General features: G+C 33.8%; 2 protein-coding genes across 2 annotated transcripts; both read left to right on the top strand.

The window, feature by feature from the left end:
* The first annotated feature begins 5,454 nt into the window (after positions 1-5,454).
* On the top strand, positions 5,455-7,266 carry LOC100257288 (chaperone protein dnaJ 20, chloroplastic). Its single transcript, XM_002264118.5, has 2 exons — positions 5,455-6,107; positions 6,887-7,266. Exons 1-2 carry the CDS (start codon positions 5,622-5,624, stop codon positions 7,049-7,051), a joined length of 651 nt encoding a protein of 216 aa, XP_002264154.1. The 5' UTR covers positions 5,455-5,621; the 3' UTR covers positions 7,052-7,266.
* An 8,387-nt stretch (positions 7,267-15,653) lies between these two features.
* LOC100248660 (putative pentatricopeptide repeat-containing protein At1g03510) lies at positions 15,654-17,495 on the top strand. Its single transcript, XM_002264350.4, has one exon. The coding sequence runs from the start codon at positions 15,703-15,705 to the stop codon at positions 16,993-16,995; it is 1,293 nt and encodes a 430-aa protein (XP_002264386.1). The 5' UTR covers positions 15,654-15,702; the 3' UTR covers positions 16,996-17,495.
* Positions 17,496-19,483: the final 1,988 nt, after the last annotated feature.

The raw sequence follows: 19,483 nt of genomic DNA, 5'->3' as shown, positions 1-19,483 counted from the left end.
AAAACAAATTTTTGTAAGATGACAAGCTTTACTTTGAAATTTTGATTTTGAAATTGAATTTATTAAAGGAGAGTTGAATTCTTTTCCTGACTTCCTTACTCGGGAGTTTTTGCAGGGTAAGGATCCTTCTCTATCCTAATGGGTACTCCTATTAGACCCTAACTTCCTTCATCATCTAAGAAAACCAAAGCTTCATATGCGATGATTTCAAATATTCCAAATATTCATCCTACTTTTCCAATACAAACATCAAATTTTTTTCAAGTCTTGGGTACAAACTTTCCTCCTCTTAAACCTTCAAAAAGCTTTATTCAAGCTTCTAAATCAACCTTTAAAAGTATTTCTGTTCAGAGTCAATCCAGCCCTAGCATTATTTCAACACTACCTTCTCATTCTTCTTTTTCAACCAGTCAATATGTCAAAAAACTCAAAACATTAGAAATTGCTTTCAGTGAACCAGAGTTCAATTATGAAGAAATCCATAGAATTCTTCCTTATGTCTTTATTCAAGGAGTCAACTTCAATTCCAATGATCCTTTGAAAATTTGTCAATTTTATGAGTTCATCTTAGTTGATGCTGATTCAGTTGAAATTATTCATAATACTGATAAAAACAATCTTTAGAGGATTGCCTTCTCCAAATTTCAAATTCTTAAAGTTATGACCATTGTTGATTGGAATAAAAACTTTTCACTTGCAAGGGATTTAGTCAACCTTTCCATCCCATGAGTTACAACTACATAGACTGTATGAATGGTTGGTACAATATGTTTTATTTACAAAGTTACTAGCATTCATGGTTTATTCAAATTTCAAGAAGATGTAATGCCAAATTTCTTGTTTGGTTTAAAAAATGGTGGACTTTCTTTGGTCTACTACAAAAGATTCTTGAAATATTTTATTTAGATTGACCCATTGGTCCACCATACAGGATGAACTTGGGGTTGGTAAACTTATTTCATGTTTCTTTTTGGACAAAAAAAACAAATTATATATAGGTATTTGGAAATATAACTTTTATAATATTCTACAAATTTTTAAAGATGATTATATATGATAAGTTGTTTATTCATTATAATATTATATATTATTAGAAAAAAATGATTAAAAAAAAGTGTATTTTCTAAAATAGGTTTTGATATAAATATGATTTCCGTATGTATACACATAATACCTTCAAATGAAAATAAAAGGAATTTTTTACTTAAATAATATTATTTTTTCAAAAAAATATTCATTTGATGACGTGGGACGCGGTTTTATCAAGAGAGAATTGTGTTTTGAGCCTAGTTAGGCTCAAAAATTAACATTTAGTCCATATAACTTTCATAATTGATGGATATAAGATGTTAAAAGACCAATATATCATTCAAATTTCTATATATTACCTTTTAAGGATATAAAATAGTAATGGAATAAAATACCCAATGACCTTTCACATAAGCTTTTTTGTCTTTATTACACCACTATTCATGCAACCATAATACTTATATTTTAACAATTTTGATTTTTCATTGTTTTTAATTTTTTTTTTATAAATAATTGAAAATCAACATTATTTTCTATTTTAAATTATAAAGAAAAATTATGTTCAAAAACTATTTTAAAAAATACTTTCTAAAAAAATGGTAATATGATTTATATTTTTTATATTTTCTTTTTGAAAAAACATTTAATTAAAAAATGAAAACTATTTTTAAAAATAAAAATTGAAAACCTTGTTTAGTACTATTTTTTATATGAAAATAATAAAAAGAATTAAATTTCATTCATTGATTATCTATTTTTATTTTTTTCCATTAGTTATTTTAATAAAAAAAAAATACAATATGTTTACAATTAAACAAAGAAATTGATCAATTATGTGTTTTTTGTGGGACTATCTTTTACATGAAAAATAATTAAATAACTAAATTATATATATTTATTACTCTTTTTAATTTTATTTTCTTTATTTTTTTTTGTCTAATAGAAAATTTTAATATATCCATAATTAACAAAGTAATAAATCAATTGTGCACATTTTAATCTATTAAAATAAATTACTTTTTAATTTAAATAAATAAAATGAAATAAGTAAATAAATTTGGGGTTATTTCTATTTTTTAACATATCTTATATCAATATTTGTTATGGTTAAATAAATTATTTATTTATTTTTCTTTAATTCCAAAAATAAAATGAAATAAATAAATAAATTTGGTATTTTCTAACTGATCTTATATTCATATTTCTTATGGTTAAATAAATTTTTTTATTCTTTTTTTTATTTCCAAAAATAAAAGGAAATAAATAAATAAACTTGGTTGAAATAATAGTTGTTAAGTAATTTCTTTGTTTTATTTTTAATTACATTTTGCATTGAAAATAAAATAAAATAACGTTTTTTTTGTTTTAATTATTTTAAATGTCAAACTATTGGGAACATAGTTTACACACTCATGTGGATATAATTTATATATATATATATATATATACGAAATTTATACCATTATACAAGGTTATTACACTAATTGTACAAGGGGTGTACAAAACTGTACATTTTGAATAACTTTTTTTTTTCTTGTCTTCTAAGGATTATACGTTCTCCTACCACAAATTCTTTTATTTCATGTACTTTATTTAACTCGCATATAACAATTCAAATACTTACCTTAATAATGATGTTTAGAGAAAAATTTTGTTTTTACGTTCTATATCATTTTTTTATTCAAACCATTGGAAACATGGTTCACACATCATATGTGGCACATAATGTATGCATATGGATGAAATTTGCATCATTGTACAAGGGTGTTATACTAACTTAACAAGGTAAATGTTCAATTGGATAAGACAAATGTTCTAACTGTATAAGATAAATGTTCTAACTATACAAGGGGTATACAAGACTATCCTTTGTGAAAGATTTTAATCAATTTTGGACAACTTTTTTTTTTTTTGTCTTGTCATCTAAGGATTGCACACTCTTAAGGTACACATTCCTCTATTACACACTCATCTTATGCACTTTATTTAATTCGCACATGATAATTCGAATACTTGTCTCACTAATGATGTTTGAGAGAAAATTTTGTTTTTCCATCTTCCACTATTTTTTGAAATAAACCAATGAAAACATGGTTAACCTACCTATGGTTACACATTGAGTAAGGGGTATATGGAATTTGAGTCACTGTACAAGGTATTTACACTAAGTGTACATGACAAATATACTAACTGTACAGGGGTGTACAAGACTATTACTTGTGAAGGATTTTAAGTGATTTTGAAAAACTTGTTTGTTTATTTCCCCTAACCGAGGATAAATGACATTCCTTACACACATTGGTTAAGCATACATTCATTTCATGCACTTTGTCTAACTTGTCTATGGTCATTTGAATAGGTACCTCGCTTATGATGATTGTAAAACAAAATTATACAACATTTTTTTTTTTTTTAAAACCAAACCAATGCAAACATGGTTAACCGACCTATTGTCAGATATTCATGAGATGGTGTATGAAATTTGAGTTATTGTACAAGGGTATTACACTAACCGTAAAAGATAAATTTACTAATTGTATAAGGGTGTACAATACTACTTTTTGTTAAGGATTTCAAGTAATTTTGAAAAACTTTCTATTTTTTTCCACTCAAAGATTTTTCCCCACTCAAATTCTGTCACTCAAGAATTGTTTCGAATTTTATTTTTAAATTTCATCATCAAAATTTTGTAATTGCATAATTTATTTTTGTAATTTTAGCAATGTTCTTTCTTTCCACTATTTTTTTTTTGGTGAATTTTATCCAAATGAATCTATATTTAAAATTATAATCATATTTATCAATTTTTTTACTATGATTATCTTTAATTCTTTTAATATATTTATACTCATTTATTTAAAAAATGAAAAACTAATTTTTTTTTAAACATATTCTATTACCTTTCAAGTAAAAAATTAGATAAATTTGAAAGTCAATAAAAAAAAAATTTGAATACCACTTTCAATCATTTTTAGATAAAATTTTATATAATATATTTTATTTGAAATTTAATTTCTAAAGTTTAACTAAAAAATTGTATTGACAATTTTCTTATTGTGAGTCAAAATACTTTGCATTAATCTATCTAGATAATAAAAATTATTAATATAATATTAGAACTTCATATCTTAGTTATTTTTTTCAATATATTTATCTTTTTAAAAATTTTAAAATAAAAACATTAAAAATTAAAAAGCTAAAAGGATATATATAATAAAGTGAAGTGATAGTCAATTTTTAGATTTTTTAAAATATGGTTAATGTAGAAAATATAAAAAATAATTAAAAATAAGAGAAAAATATAAATGAAAGGGTAATATAAATTTAAAATAAAAAATGAAAATTAAACTAAAAAATAAATGCAAAAAGATAAAAAATATTTGGATGAAAAATCCCAAAAATTTTATCATCGCTTATAATAAGAGCAAAAAGATTCAATATCTTTAAAAATGAAAAATAATAAAACATTATTGCTTTTTATTTGACATAAAATAGAAATATAGATTGGAAGAAAAAGAAAAAAAAAAGTTAGAAATGAGTAATACTTAATAGGGAATAGAAAAGAAAAAAAAAACATAAAAAAATTAAAATTTACACTCGCTTGTACCTATGTGGTATTTTAGGGATTAATAAAAGACAATATCATTTATCTTAATTTTCATACTTTGTTTGAGTCTTGATCTTAAATATGCATGATATATAAACAAAATGTTAACTTTTGGATCTAAAATACAATTATCTCTTTTATCAAATGTGGAAATCCATCCGTACTTTTTAAATTTGAATTACCTTGCACCAAAATAATTAGTTTTTTTTTTTAAAAAAATAGTCTAATCGCCCTTGTACAAGTGGATATACATCTACTCGTACAGGTGGATGTATATATAGTTGTACAGGTGGATGTACATATGGCAAAAACGTTTTTTTTACATGAAGATGATTATGTGGGTATATTTTTTTCGAAGGTGATGTTAATTTTTTTGGATGAGCTGGAGCTTGACGTTTCTATCCTTTTTTTAGCATGGCGGATTACATGGAATATATATATATTTTTGTACATATTTTAAAAAAAAAAGAAAATCCAACTTTTTGCGTATACGACTATACGTATTTGAATTCAAACGCAGTCTTAACTATCAAGAAGCTTCTTTTAATCATTCTCGTACCACGTCAACAGATGAAATTTATGAACTTCGAGATTCTTAGTTTTGATCGTCTAGAAATTTAGGGGGAAAAAAGGAAAAAGGAAGTAGAAAAATTGAATGACGAAGTGGGATCGGTGATCAATGGATCACAGATGACGTGGCCAAGACCTTTTAGAAAAACAAGCTTTTTGTTTTTTGTTTTTTGTTTTTTTTTTTTTTTGGAGTTAAAGATAAATGCTATAAATAATAAAAAAATACGGAAAAGGTCACAAGAAACCTACATGGATTCATAGTCCGCTGGCATGGATCATAGGGCCATCACAAATAGCAAGTGGGTTTTCAATACGATGGATTCTTTTATGACTCAGTCATGACTATAAAAGGGCTTCCACCTCCCATTTACCAAACCCCACACCACACACTCGACACTTGAAAAAGTAGGGAGAGATGCGTTGTTATGGATTGATCTCCGGAATTGGAAGCGAAGCTCGCTTCTCTTTCCCCGCAAACCACAGCCTTCCCACCACCCCTATCCTACCTGATTCTTGTTCTCGCCTCTCCTTCAGGCCTTTCGGCCCCATCACCGTCTCCCCCGTCCGAGCTCGGTACGCCTCCCTCAAGACCAAGGCCACCATCAACGATGAATTCCTCACTGAGCCTGAGGCTGCCGCTATGAGCTTTTATGAGCTTCTGGGCATCCCTGAATCCGGAACCTTGCTCGAAATCAAGCAGGCGTACAAGAGCTTGGCCCGGAAGTACCATCCGGACGTCTCGCCTCCGGGTCGGGTCAAGGAGTACACCAGGAGGTTTATTTGGGTGCAGGAGGCCTACGAGACGCTCTCTGATCCCCAGAGGAGAGCTTTGTATGATCGGGACTTGGCTATGGGTCTCCACTTGGCTTTCTCCGCCCGTAAAACTTACCACCGAGATGAGGTATTTCTCGAATTATTTGGTGTTCTTTGATGCGGGGGTGAGAAATTTTTTGTTTGATTTGTTGCTGTTGATGAGGAATTCATCTGGGTTTTTAGGGATTTGGGGGTTTTATTGTTGAATTGGTGTTTTTGGGATTGATGTGTGTGGGGATTAGGATTTTGGGGAATCAGGGGTTCGATGTTGCCCAGAAAATGTAGGAAAAAAGACTACACCGGGGGAAACGCTAATCAGGAAAAATTATTTGTATTTTCTTATTGGGATTAATCAAGTGCTGTTCTTGGGGGTTTTAATCTGGGTATGGGGGTTTTGTTATTATTGCTATTTTTATTTATTTATTCTTGGTTTTTTTCGCCATGCGTTGATTTGGGGTTTTAGAGCAATTTAGGGTTTGTTTTTGGGCTCTTGATGGTTATGGTGATTTCTAATTGATGTGGGTATGGGGATTTTGTCTTAATTTCCTTGTTTTTCATGGCTGGTTGATTTAGGGCTTCCAGGAAATTGAGGGTTTTGTTTTGGGAAATAAAACAGAAGAACGTAAAATTTTGATTCTAATCCTCTGTTTAGCTGTTGAGTAAGGTGAAGAAAAGGAAGGAAAACATTAAACAGTAGGCTTTGTATACTTCTGGGTTTTTTCACAGTGAAAACAACCTTCTGGTTTGTTGGCCAAATTGTTTGGTTGCTTCTGAATGTTTGTGGTTTCCCCTCATCATATACATACATTTGATATTATTTTAGATCATCCCCATCTCATTCAATTGATTTGGTTGGTCTCCAATCAGGGCATGGTGGCACAAAAAGAGTGGAGGAATCGGTGGGAGGGTCAGCTATCAGAGCTGAAGAGAAGAAGCATGAACAAAGATGCTGCAGCAGCCGCTGGAGCAAACATGTCATGGGGAGCCCGAATGCGCATGCAGAGGAACCAAGCAGCATCTGCTGATCTATAAATAGCTTCCTTCTTGTTTGTAAATACACATCTCTCTTCCTCTCTCTCTCTCTCTCTCCATATATTGTCACAGCTTTTAGGATGGTGGGTCTAGAAAAAGGATCAAATGATGTGTCCAGTGTCGGGTAAAAACTCTTTTGAGTTCAGGCAGAATGGATACTTTGTACATATGATCTTCAGCTTTGAGATTTGTGCTTCTTCCTCTCCTGCTTCAAATTGTAGATGGCTTTCCTTGGTGTTCTTCCTTTTGGTTGGGTTTGAAACTTTGATGCAGACGAATTGCTTCTTTTTTTTTTTAATTTATTCAATTTTCAATGTTAAAATTTGATTATTTTTTTTAGAATTATTTCATTATTTTTTAATTAATTTAAAGAAATTGTACGATATTTTTATAGCCCCATATGATGATACCAAGTACCAAAATAATGGGCCTCTTTTATGTATCCATCAAAATCAATTCTAAAAATGAAAATAAATGTGGAACAGAAAAAGGCGGATGATTTTATAAGGATGGGAAAAGAGGAGGCTTTAATAGTCTCATCTTCTAGTTGGAGGCGGCCTCTGGTCATTCTCCAAACATCATGCTCCTATCGCCATCTATGGCTTCCAGTCGATTCTCTTTTGTCTAATTGCTTGCTCTTTGTCTTTTATGATTTGGAGCCACAAAATGCATGTAAGTTTCATTTTCATATCTACAAGTTTCCTCTTATGCAAAACAATTTGCTTTTACAACCCTTCCCCACTCCCACAAAAAAAAAAAAAAAAAAAAAAACTCATCTTCTTGGTAATTTTGGAAAATGAATTTTAGGCAGGTTGAAATTTTATTTTATTATAATATTTCTAATAAAATTATTTTTCTTATAATTTTGTACATGATATTTTATTAAACAATTTTTATGGTATATTCTTATCCGTTTCTATTTAAAATATTTAAATTTATTTATATTAATTGTTTTTATATTTAGTTTTTAACGTGAAAGATAATATAGCTTAATAAAATTTGTTGAAATATAGATAATAATAACCATCAAACTTTTATAAGTATACCTATTTTACTTAAGGTATCACATATTATGATTATCTTAATTTATTCAAAACCAGTAATGATTTTAGAGATAGTTTCACCCGCCTCTTATGAAGTTTTACTTAAATACATTTAAATCTCATTGATTTGAAATTTTATCAAATATATTTCTTATTTTGAGTTAGAAAGGAGGTGGGTAAAAATAACAAATAAAAATGATAAAAGAGATATTTGATGAAATTTTCAATCAATAAAATAAATTTATTAACCAAAACCTTAAGGGTGATTAATGAAATTAACCTATAATTTTATATGGATCTTGTAAGAAAGAATTATGCTATTGATGCATTTTAAAGAAAATGATGGGAGGAAAATATTGTTACGAAAGGTACCTACAACGATAATTTGAAACTAGAATTAAAAAAAAAAAAGCAATAAATAAAATAATGGGCAAAAGTACTTACATGGGAAAACCTTCTTAATTAAGAGAAAAACCTCTACGAGACAAGATTGAAAAATACCCATTATATGCCGACAAGATTACAACATCTCTCTCAATTAGGAAGAGAGAACATAAAAGCCTATAAGAGAATGAAAACCTTTTTAGGAATGAATAATATAAGGGGTGGAGCTTCCTTTTATAGGACAAGGAAGCTCCCTTTTTTTGTGTTCTTCTAATGTGGCATGACTTTAACCTTAACATTCTCCTACTTAAAGTCATTCTTCTATGTCTTGCACTATCACATGGTGCTTACGTTATTGCCAAGACATAAGAGGATCTACACCAACTAAATTTATCAGTATTAATTGGTTTTGTTCAGGCATCTACTATATTGTCCTTTGTTTGGATTTTTTTTGCATATTCATAGTTCATTTTTCCACCATTTCTCGAATAAAGTGATATTTGTTAGTGTTGTGCCAACTGGATGTAGGTTCTTCTAGCTTCACTGGAGTCAAAAGAACTTCTTCCCTGCATAAAACGATGTCCAGACAAGTGGTCCAGACACGCTCCTTTGAAGCTTAAGTCAGAATCTAATAAAAGTGAATCCAACTTTTTTGAATGACTATATACGCGTATACCTTTTTCATGCCTTTGGAGGGGTTTTTATAAAACTTATGACGCCATCGTCATAACGTTGATTATGCATTCATGCCTTTCTTGTGTTGATGATTACCGTCGTGGCAGATACTATGCCTTAATAAGGTAGTCAACGCCATCATCTTAGTGCAGATTGGACAATCATACCAAACAAGAGCTGTTGATTGGTGCCATTTGTTGGCTGTTATGCAAGAATCTCAGACCATATTATTGATTATGCATTTATGTTTGTCAACGTCGTTGATTGTGTGTAACAACTAATTGACATTGATTTTTGGGTGTAAATGTCGTCTAGATTGTCGCTCAAGCATTGGGTGTGATTAATCATCTGTCTGGTGCCTGAAATTTTCGGCTAGGTTGGTTTGTCCGTTTAGAAGTCCCAGTCGGCTTGGTCTGTCCATTCAATTTGGCATTGGGGAAAAAGAAAATTTGTCTTTCCTTTTGCGCTAGACGGAGCTTGCTTTAGTCCAAACGAATTGCTCCCAGATGGATTATCTTCTTACCTTAGACGACCAAAGGGTCTTGAATTTGGGAAGAACACGTAGAGGAAAGCTTCCTACAATGCCCTCTAATTAGTCTATCTTTTTCGGAAGGGTTGCTAACGGGTTAGGGTAGGATAGATTGTCTACTTTTTCAAGTTTTTGGGTGCCAAGGGATGTGTGTCTTTTGATGCTTCGATGATGGGTCACATCGATCGAGGTTAGTTGTCAAGCAGTGTGTCCCTTCACTAATTTTGGTAAGTGTTGCCAGGCGTCATGTCTCTTGGGCTGCCTAGGTTTCGTTCCCTATAAATAATGAAGTTCCACCCATTTGATTCACCTTTTGGCTTTTTTCCGCTTAGTGCTCTGTTGCCTTCGTTGCTCATTCGCCATCACTGTATTTATTGCCAGTTGTTCCTCTTCGCCTTATCGCTGGCGACAATTGGTTTACTACCAAAGGATCTCCTCCCTACTAGAAAGTGTTTCAGTTTTGACTTTGGTAAGTTTTCTGCTATTGGTTTGTTCATTTTTTGTGTTTGCTTTTGTTTTTATTTTATTTTATTGTGTTGATGTTGTTTGTTTGGAGAGAAAATGGACATATCAATGTCCAAATTTGGGGCTCTTTGGTTTCCCGGCTCACTTTTTCTACTTGTTTGGAGTGGACGTATTGGTGTCTAGATCTATGGATTTTTTAGGCTTTTTGTTTGCTTCTACGTCATTATTGTATTTGTGTTGTCGTCTCACACTTTTGCTACCATCGTAGGTAGGCCACTACCTATGTTATGCTCACCAAAAGCAAAACATAAGCACCCTGCAGAACATTAAGTTGCAGGAAAATGATATGCTAAGGGACTTCATGAAGCGGTTCAGGTAAGCAGTGCTTCAAGTTGAATCCTACAATATGGATGCCATCTTGTAGATCTTCAAGTGAAGCATCAACCCGGGCACACCATTTTTCGAATCCCTCGAGAAGAAGCCGCCTACAACGATGGATGACCTATTCAGGTGAGCAAACAAGTATTCTATGCTCGAAGATGATGTCCGAGTAGCCTTTCAACAGGTCTTGGTCACTAATCATCCGGCCAATAATGATAAGACAAGGAGTTCTAAGCTCTCGAACCAATTGAGGCAAGGTAATAGGAGGCGAGACGGTCGACAACAACAACAAGTGAGACTCACCCCCCTAAGCATCTCTTATGAGAGACTCCTCCTGTAGATCCACGACCTATCGTAATTTAGATGGTCGAGGCCAATCAAGACAGATCCAACTAGACGGGATCGGAATAGAAGGTGCTCCTAACATAAGGATCACGACCACACCACTGAAAAATGCAAGGATCTACATTACTTGGTGGATAAACTTATCAAGGTCGGACACCTTAAATAGTACGTTTGCACAACCAATGGGCAAAGAGAAGCGACATAAGAGACAGTCGTCCAAGCCCCTGCATCTTTGATAGCTCCTAGAGCTGTCATTAACTATATACATGAAGGTTTAATAGATGATAAGCACAACTCTAGGTGGAAAAGATGAATGTTGCTCCTTGTGACTTCTGTAAGAGAACGAATTAACTTTGTTTAGTGCACTTTTGTAGAAGGAAGTGTGCGTCCAGTTGATAACACAATCACCTTCCCTCTAATAGATGTTAATCAGGTATTACAACCGCATGAAGACGCCTTGATCCTAACACTGGGGGTAGGCGATTTTGACATGCGGATAATCCTAGATGATCTAAGTAGTTCAACCGATTTCTTGCAAATGTCGACCTACAAGCAAATGAACTACTTGCCATCTACCCTAGAAAATCTAGGACGTCTGCTATTCAGATTCAATGGAGCTACAATAACCTCCCTGGGAGATGTTGTGTTGATCGTCCAAGCTAACCCGACCATATTAAGCATGCGGTTCTCGATGGTCGACAATCTGTCTCCTTATAATGCCATTATGGGACATGCATGACTTCACAAAATGAAAGTCATTTTTTCTACGTACCATCAAATGGTGAGCTATCTCACGGAAGCAGGGGAAGTTGACCTCCTTGGTAGCCAGCTAGTTGAGTGACAATGCTATCAAGTGACGCTAGAGTTCGGACATCCAACCTGTGAGGAGGCATATCCGGAGCCATCAAATGCAAGGAAACAATAGCAGTTACTGAGTCAGATGGAGAAAGATCCATCTGTAGCTGATCAACTTCAACCACTACTCCTCTCACACGACATAGATAAAATCACCTATACCAATTTCTTACTTGCACAAGATGAACTAGAACTACTAGGGAATATGCTTCAGCGCAATAAGGACATCTTTGTCTGGACTCACTCAGACATGCCGGGAATCCATCATGTCATGGCCTCCCATAAGCTCAACATCTCACCCATCTCACGGCCTATCTGGAAAAAGATCCGGCTTTTTCATCTGGACTGAAAAAAAATCATCAAGACAAAAATTGACAAACTATTGACAATTGGATTCATTAGAAAAGTCAAATATCGGGATTGGTTGGCGAACATGGTGGTAGTCCCAAAAAGAGATGGAAGGTGGATAGTTTGCGCTGATTACACCAACCTGAATGACGTTTACCCAAATGATAGCTTTCTCTTGCCTCAGATAGATCAAATAGTCGATGCCATCACCGGGCATGGGATGCTCTCCTTTTTAGACGCATTTTTCAGATAGCACCAAATCCCTATGTTCCATCCAGACGAGGAGAAAATAACCTTTGTCACACCACAAGGGTTGTACTATTACAGAGTCATGTCGTTTGTACTCAAGAATGCTGGCACTACCTACCAGAGACTAATGAAAAAAATCTTAAAGTCCCTGATCGGCCGAATTGTGGAAGTCTACATTGACGACATTGTTGTAAAGAGCAAAACCCGAGTTGAGCACGTCTAGCACTTGGAAGAAGCATTCCATCTGATACGGGCATACAACATGAAGCTCAATCCGACTAAGTGTGTCTTCGGTGTCAATGCAGGGAAGTTTCTAGGGTTTATGGTAACCCAAAGAGGAATTGAAGTTAATTTGGCTCAAGTGAAAGCTGTCCTCAAAACACTCGCTCTAAACAACAAAAAAGAATTGCAACGCCTCACAGGCCGTCTCGCAGCTTTGGGTCATTTCATAGCTCATTTCACAGGTAAACTGCTACATTTCTTTCTCACACTTAAGGGGGTAAGCACGTTCGACTGGACAGACGAGTGTAAGTGAGCATTTGAAGCAGTCAAGCGCTACCTTATTAAACCACCCATTCTAATCAGCCCCAAGTCCGGCGAAGAACTCTATGTGTATCTAGTCATATCTGACTACGTTGTTAGCACTGTCCTGTTTCGGCATATATGAGACAGAGAGCAAAAACCCATCTATTATGTGAGTAAAACAATGGTAGATGCTGAGACTCGGTATTTCCAAGTAGAGCAAACTACTCTAGCATTAAAGAGTGTCTCTCGAAAGCTCCGCTCATACTTCTAGGTTCATTAAGTGACCGTACTTACAAACCAATCGCTCCGAGTCACCTTGCACAAGTCGGACCTATCCGAACGAATGTTGAAATGGGCAATCAAGTTAAGTGAATATGAGATCAAGTATCATCCATGGTTATTCTTAAAAGGGTAGGTTATGACCGACTTTATAGCTGAACTCCCTAAAAAACAAACACATCCGATCGACCTCACTAGAGAGCAATGGTGGACACTTCATGTAAACGAAGCGTCTAAGGTGTTTGGATTTGGAGTAGGTCTGGTCTTGTAGTCACCAACTGGGGAACTAATAGAGCAAGCTATCCGCCTTAGCTTCTTGACCCCCAACAATATTGAACCCTTATGTGCTTAGTCTTAAAATGAAAGGTTAGATTCCTTGCAATGTGCAAGGCACTTTGACTATCACAAAACAAGGAAATCTTCTCTTGTTTGTGCTCAAACTCCTCCTTTTAATCCAAATAACTTCTTTGCAAGCCTGTGTAGCTACTGTAAGCATAAATTTTGTGAAAGTCCTACAATGTAAACAAAACAATAGGAAAAATAATACAAACAAAAATTTTATTAAAATTATTAAATTGTGGAGTACAATCTTTGTGGTAATATTCTTTTACAAAAGAATATACCTCTCTAATTCTTTTACCTTAATCACAATTTGGAAGACGACAATGAAAATATTTCTTTGGTTTTAGAGATCAATTCTTCTTGCATCTCTAGAAAAAATTCCATCTGGGCCTTTTAGTGGGATTAGTTATTCCTATTAAAATATTATGGATTATTCATGGAAGATCCCACCCTCTATTGCTTCATATTGGATTAGCAGGATAAAAAAAATAATGATTTTTATTAAAAATTCTCACTCTGATACTAATTAAAAAAGCAAATATCTAATAGGGTAACACTTAGAGAGGGGTGAATAGGTATTTTTACTCTCAATAGCCTAAAAGTTATAATTTTTTTAATTCAATTAATTCCTTAGAGAATATGAGAAAGATTAAAAATCATTTTAACACACAAGACACAATAGTTTTTACGTGGAAAACCTTCACACAAAGTGTGGAGATAAAAGACCTCGGGGTTAGAAACTTGAAATCAACAATCTCCTATATAAGACGGTAGTATACAAAATTAATTGGCATATACTACTTTTAGACTTGCTCTTGAGAACCTATACTATAATCCACGTCCATGACGCAATACCTCGTGTTTTTAAATAGATCTCACCTTAGCTCCTGAGGGGATGTAGATCTCTTTTAATAACATGATAGAAATTAGAAACCTTCTTTGAGAGCTTTGGGAACGAAGAAGAGAAATTAGGTTTTTCTCAATATTTGCATCAACTCAAAAACTTATTTAGGTAGGGTATATATAGGCCCAATGATCTAGAGGATCGGTTATGGTATAACCCTAAAAATAAAATCTTAAATTTTCCAAAATGCGAACTGCTAGAACATGGAGGATCCAAGTGTGAGCGCTCGAGTGGACATACAATGCTTGAGCGCTTGATAAGTGCTTGAGTGTTCATGCATTTTAAAACCAATTTTTAAACTTCTTTTTGCACAGTTTTAAAATGATGATCAAACTCATACCTTTTTCAATGCTAATTTGCCTTTTCCTTAGATCTTTCCAAACTTACTTATGACGCCTTAATTGATTAATCAACAACCTCGAGTCTTCAATGAAGAGTCGATCATAGTCTAGAAAGATTCTATGCTAGAATGAATGGAGTAAAATTGGCTATCGTAAGCTACGATGTTCAATGCATTAGTAGGGTAGGGTGTAATAGGTGCGATTGATGGGACTCTCATTCATGTTTTTATACCTTAGACCAAAATGTTGTATAGAGGTAGAGGAAAGGGGAATTAATTAATCATTATACTTGTATGTGGAGAATTTAAATAATTAACTATGGTTATTCATTTAATTTTTTTTAATAAATTACACTCTTTATTAGTTTTTTTCATAAATAATTTATTTATTTATAATAATTAAATTAATTAATTTTATTTTAGGTATGAATGATTAATATTTGGTCATTTATAGTCATTATACATGGAAGGTTTAAAAAAACCAATTATTTCTTTTACATCTTTCTTGTCATATCAAACAACAAAAGAAATGTTTTCATTCCAATTCTCTGCCATGCTAATGCTAAAAATGAAGAAATTAAAATTCAATTATTTGCTTTCATATTTCATTAATAAAATTCTTTTATTTTTAAAATTTTAATTAAAATGTTAAAATTCAATTATTTAGATCTTTAATAAATAAAAAATTCCAAAAAGAAATAAAAAAAGGCGAAAAAAAATTGGAATATTTGGTTAAAAAGGATGAAATAATCCTCATATCGGAAATCTAACTCATCCCATGTTTTTTCTAGAAAAGTAACCCATTTTTGACATAAATGTAATTTTCTATTATAAGTATTTACATATAAGTTTTAAAAGAAACGGTTCTATTTACAAAAAAAATAAAATAACCCAAGAAAATTTCCACAATTCATATAAATAATGTTCATGGTGGCTAAAGAAGATCGATATTATTTCACCTAATATTTACTCGCAAAGAAGACTGAGATGGGCAGCTATGCTTCCAACTACCTACGCTTACTGTCTTACACCAAGCTCTTGGCCTCTCACGTGAACCAGGGCCGCCACCACGATGCCCTCTCTCTCTTCCACCATATGCACGCCTCCTCCGCTCCCGCCCTCGATGCTTTCGTCTTCCCTCTCGCCCTCAAGTCCTGCGCCGCAGCCCACCGCCCCAATCTCGGCGCCGCCATTCACGCCCACGTCACTAAGTTCTCCCTCGTCTCCAACCCCTTCGTCGCCTGCGCTCTCGTTGACATGTATGGCAAGTGCGTATCTGTTTCTTCCGCGCGCCACCTGTTCGACGAAATTCCCCACCGAAATATCGTGGTTTGGAATGCTATGATTTCTATCTACACGCATTCGGGTCGTGTTGCTGATGCTTTGGGGTTGTTCGAAGTGATGGATGTTGAGCCCAATGCGTCCACTTTCAATGCTATTATTTCGGGTTTGTCAGGGTTGGAGGATGGATCATTTAAGGCGCTCTCGTTTTATAGGAGAATGGGAGAGGTCGGGTTGAAGCAGAATTTGATCACGCTTCTTGCTTTGTTACCAGCTTGTGTGGATTTAGCGGCATTGACTTTGATTAAGGAAATTCATGGTTATGCAATTAGGAATGGTATTGACCCTCATCCCCATTTAAGGAGTTGCCTGGTGGAGGCCTATGGGCGATGTGGATGTATTGTGAATTCACAATGTGTGTTTCAGAGTATTAGTATGAGTGAAAGAGATGTGGTTGCATGGAGCAGCTTAATATCAGCTTATGCTCTACATGGGGATGCAAGAACTGCGCTGGAAACTTTTGAACAAATGGAAATGGCCAAAGTTCAGCCTGATGGGATCACTTTTCTTGGGGTTTTGAAGGCTTGTAGCCACGCTGGGTTAGCTGATGAGGCATTGGGGTACTTTGGGCGGATGTGTAAAGATTATGGCGTGGAAGCAAGTAGTGATCACTATTCGTGTGTGGTGGATGCTTTGAGTAGAGCAGGGAGGCTGTATGAAGCGTATGAGATCATACAGGGAATGCCTGTGAAGTCTACTGCAAAAACCTGGGGGGCCCTTCTCGGGGCATGTCGGACATATGGAGAAGTGGAGCTTGCAGAGATTGCTGGGAGAGCTTTGTTTGAGTTAGAGCCTGACAATGCTGCCAATTATGTGCTGTTGGCTAGAATATATGCTAGTGTGGGCAGACATGAAGAGGCACAGAGAATGAGAAGGGAAATGAATGAGATGGGAGTGAAGGCAGCGCCTGGCAGTAGTTGGGTAGTGTATCAAGTCTGATGCCAAATGTTGACTATTCAGTGATTCCTTGCTCTTTAATGTTTTCTTGAGAAGATCTACAAAGAAGGTGTAGTGCATTGCTGTTGATGAATGCTTGATTAGTACATGCAGCAATCTGATCTAACTAGGCTAAAAGGGCAGGGACAATGCTAGAATGGTCCTGAAGGCCTAGAATGGCCCTGAAGGCATTGCAGTGAAAAGAATGAACTCAATGGTGAATTCAATTTCAGTGCTCAATGAACTAATATCTCCAACTGTTGGGTTGGATCAGTGTGGATATTGATACACAGATGACAAATGCAATGGCAAAGAGGGGTGTTTACCATTTGCACCCCATTAGAGTGATGCACAATTGGCATGCCATGACTGCAAATTGTACCAAGAAAGCTGTATGTTGATACATTTAATTAGATTAATGGTGTATACTATTATTAGATTACCATTATTTTGGTCTTGGAAGAACGATCATTAACATAACAATGAAATTGACAGTTGAAATATCCAAGTTTTATGGATTATAATTGCAAGTAAATTATGTGATGATAAGTTGAACAGCTTTGGCAGTGATATTTAATGTGGTAAACTTTGATCTCTGGATTTCCTTATTTCATCTCATTCGCTTGGTTATGGATTTAAATCAGATGTTGAGAGCAATTTATGAGGTGATGCAATTCAAACTACATCTAAGCTCATGAAGTCAGTTTTTCCATTGTTTCTGATTGTACTCTTTGAAGATGTCCTGATGGAGATTATTGCTCTCCCAATGTTGTTTTCTTGTTGAAGGTTCTAAACTCTTTAGTTTTCATTATTTATTTATATTCTGTATTTCCAATATAATAGGTAATTGAACTTCTAGATGTTTAAGAGTTCTTTCATTTTGTAACCAAAACAAAGAAACCTTGTGTGGGTTCATGCTCATTTGTATCAGAAACTACAAGTTTTCTAAGCAAATTTTTCTTTTGTGTCCTTCAGGAATATAGACAAAAATGAATGAAATCCAAAGTTATTAAAAGGGTTCTTTTAAGTTGTGACTCAGAAAGAAAAATTTTATATGGGTTTGTAGAGGATGAATTTTTCATTTGAATTATAAATAAAAAATTTTCTATCATTTTCTTGTCTTTTCCCAGTTTTCTGATCAGCCAGATATGGGGCATTAATGAAATCACAAATAACCTTTTCTTCTTTTTGGTTTCTGAGAAAGAAATCAAAATTGAGAGAAGGGCTCTTTTAATTTGTGACCCGAAAGCAAAACCCTTCCATGGTTTAGTATGGATGAGTTTTTCCTTTGTATTGGAAACCAAAAATTGTCTGCTACTTTCTATTTCTTTGCTTTCTAATCAATGGAATGAAGGGGTCAGTGAAACCCTATCAAATTTTATTTCTTTTTGTATTTTTTTCCTAATGGTTTTCATTTGTTTTAGCAGAGGTTTTATCTTATTGGGAGTGATTGCAACGAGAAGTTCTTCCAGGTTTTGAAAATTGATCACCCTGAACCATATGACCTCAATATCAGTGAAAACTTTGCGATCTTCCCCACAGGAAATCAAGAGATTGCTTCAGAAGATTGCAGAAGGAAATTATGCCACCATAGGCCTAACCTTTGTCATTAAGATTTTTTGGATTGCAGGTCAGCCTAATCCCCAAGGCAATACAATTTTGTTCTTGAAATTTTTGGTTCTTGTAGTGGCTTACAAGTTTCTATTAGTATGATTTTATAAGTCGTATTAAGTTTATGAAGTCATATTGTCTAATTCTAGTTACTAGGTGTTAGTGATCTAATATATATGTGGTTATACAGTTTATGGTATATAGAAGACACAATTAATCACGATTCCTCATGTCAATACTCAAAGAGATGTGACACATTCTAAAACCAAGATAAGGTCATTCCTTCCTTTCACTGGTCTGATGATAGCTTGGTTTTACTTGCTTCTATATATTTTTCATTTTTATTTTGTGTTTGAAGAATCATGGAAATTATGGTCTCATTGTTTGCCAGAATAGTTGATGATAATTTGCACCACCAGAATCTTCCAAACAAGGTACTGTTGGATAAAACTGAAATTTGGTATTAGAAATCGTTGATGTTAATTAAATTTGTAGTGCTGAATGGTTCAAGCTAATGAAAGGTAAATTTGTCACTGGCCTAATAGAATGAGGGAAAGTTTACAATTACAATTCGATAGTTTGGATCATGCTTAGAACTGTATTAAGTTTTTGGCCATAAATTAGCATACTCTTACTTAGGTTTTCAGACACATTTCTAGGGGAAACTAGAAATATCTGTATTCAACACCATCATTTTCCATTTCTACTATAGTCTATAGTACGGTTAGAGTAATAATGACTTTGTTAAGGACTTGAATTGGGATATGTACAAAATCATTTTGAAAAAACATACATTATTGATGTTAACAAAACAGTCATCCAAATTATCTTTGCTTTCTACTGATGAAAGAAGTTCTAAAAAAACTTTAAGACATACTCA

This window comes from Vitis vinifera, chromosome 5, assembly GCF_030704535.1.
Source record: "Vitis vinifera cultivar Pinot Noir 40024 chromosome 5, ASM3070453v1".
Classification (NCBI taxonomy): domain Eukaryota; kingdom Viridiplantae; phylum Streptophyta; class Magnoliopsida; order Vitales; family Vitaceae; genus Vitis; species Vitis vinifera.
This window is presented reverse-complemented; position numbering and strand designations above follow the sequence as displayed.

Excerpts from the sequence above, each read along its gene's own strand:
- LOC100257288 (XM_002264118.5), top strand. The coding sequence starts at position 5,622 with ATGCGTTGTTATGGATTGATCTCCGGAATTGGAAGCGAAGCTCGCTTC. Across the intron at positions 6,108-6,886 it reads AAACTTACCACCGAGATGAG|GGCATGGTGGCACAAAAAGA; the intron begins GTATTTCTCGAA and ends GTCTCCAATCAG.
- LOC100248660 (XM_002264350.4), top strand. The coding sequence starts at position 15,703 with ATGGGCAGCTATGCTTCCAACTACCTACGCTTACTGTCTTACACCAAG.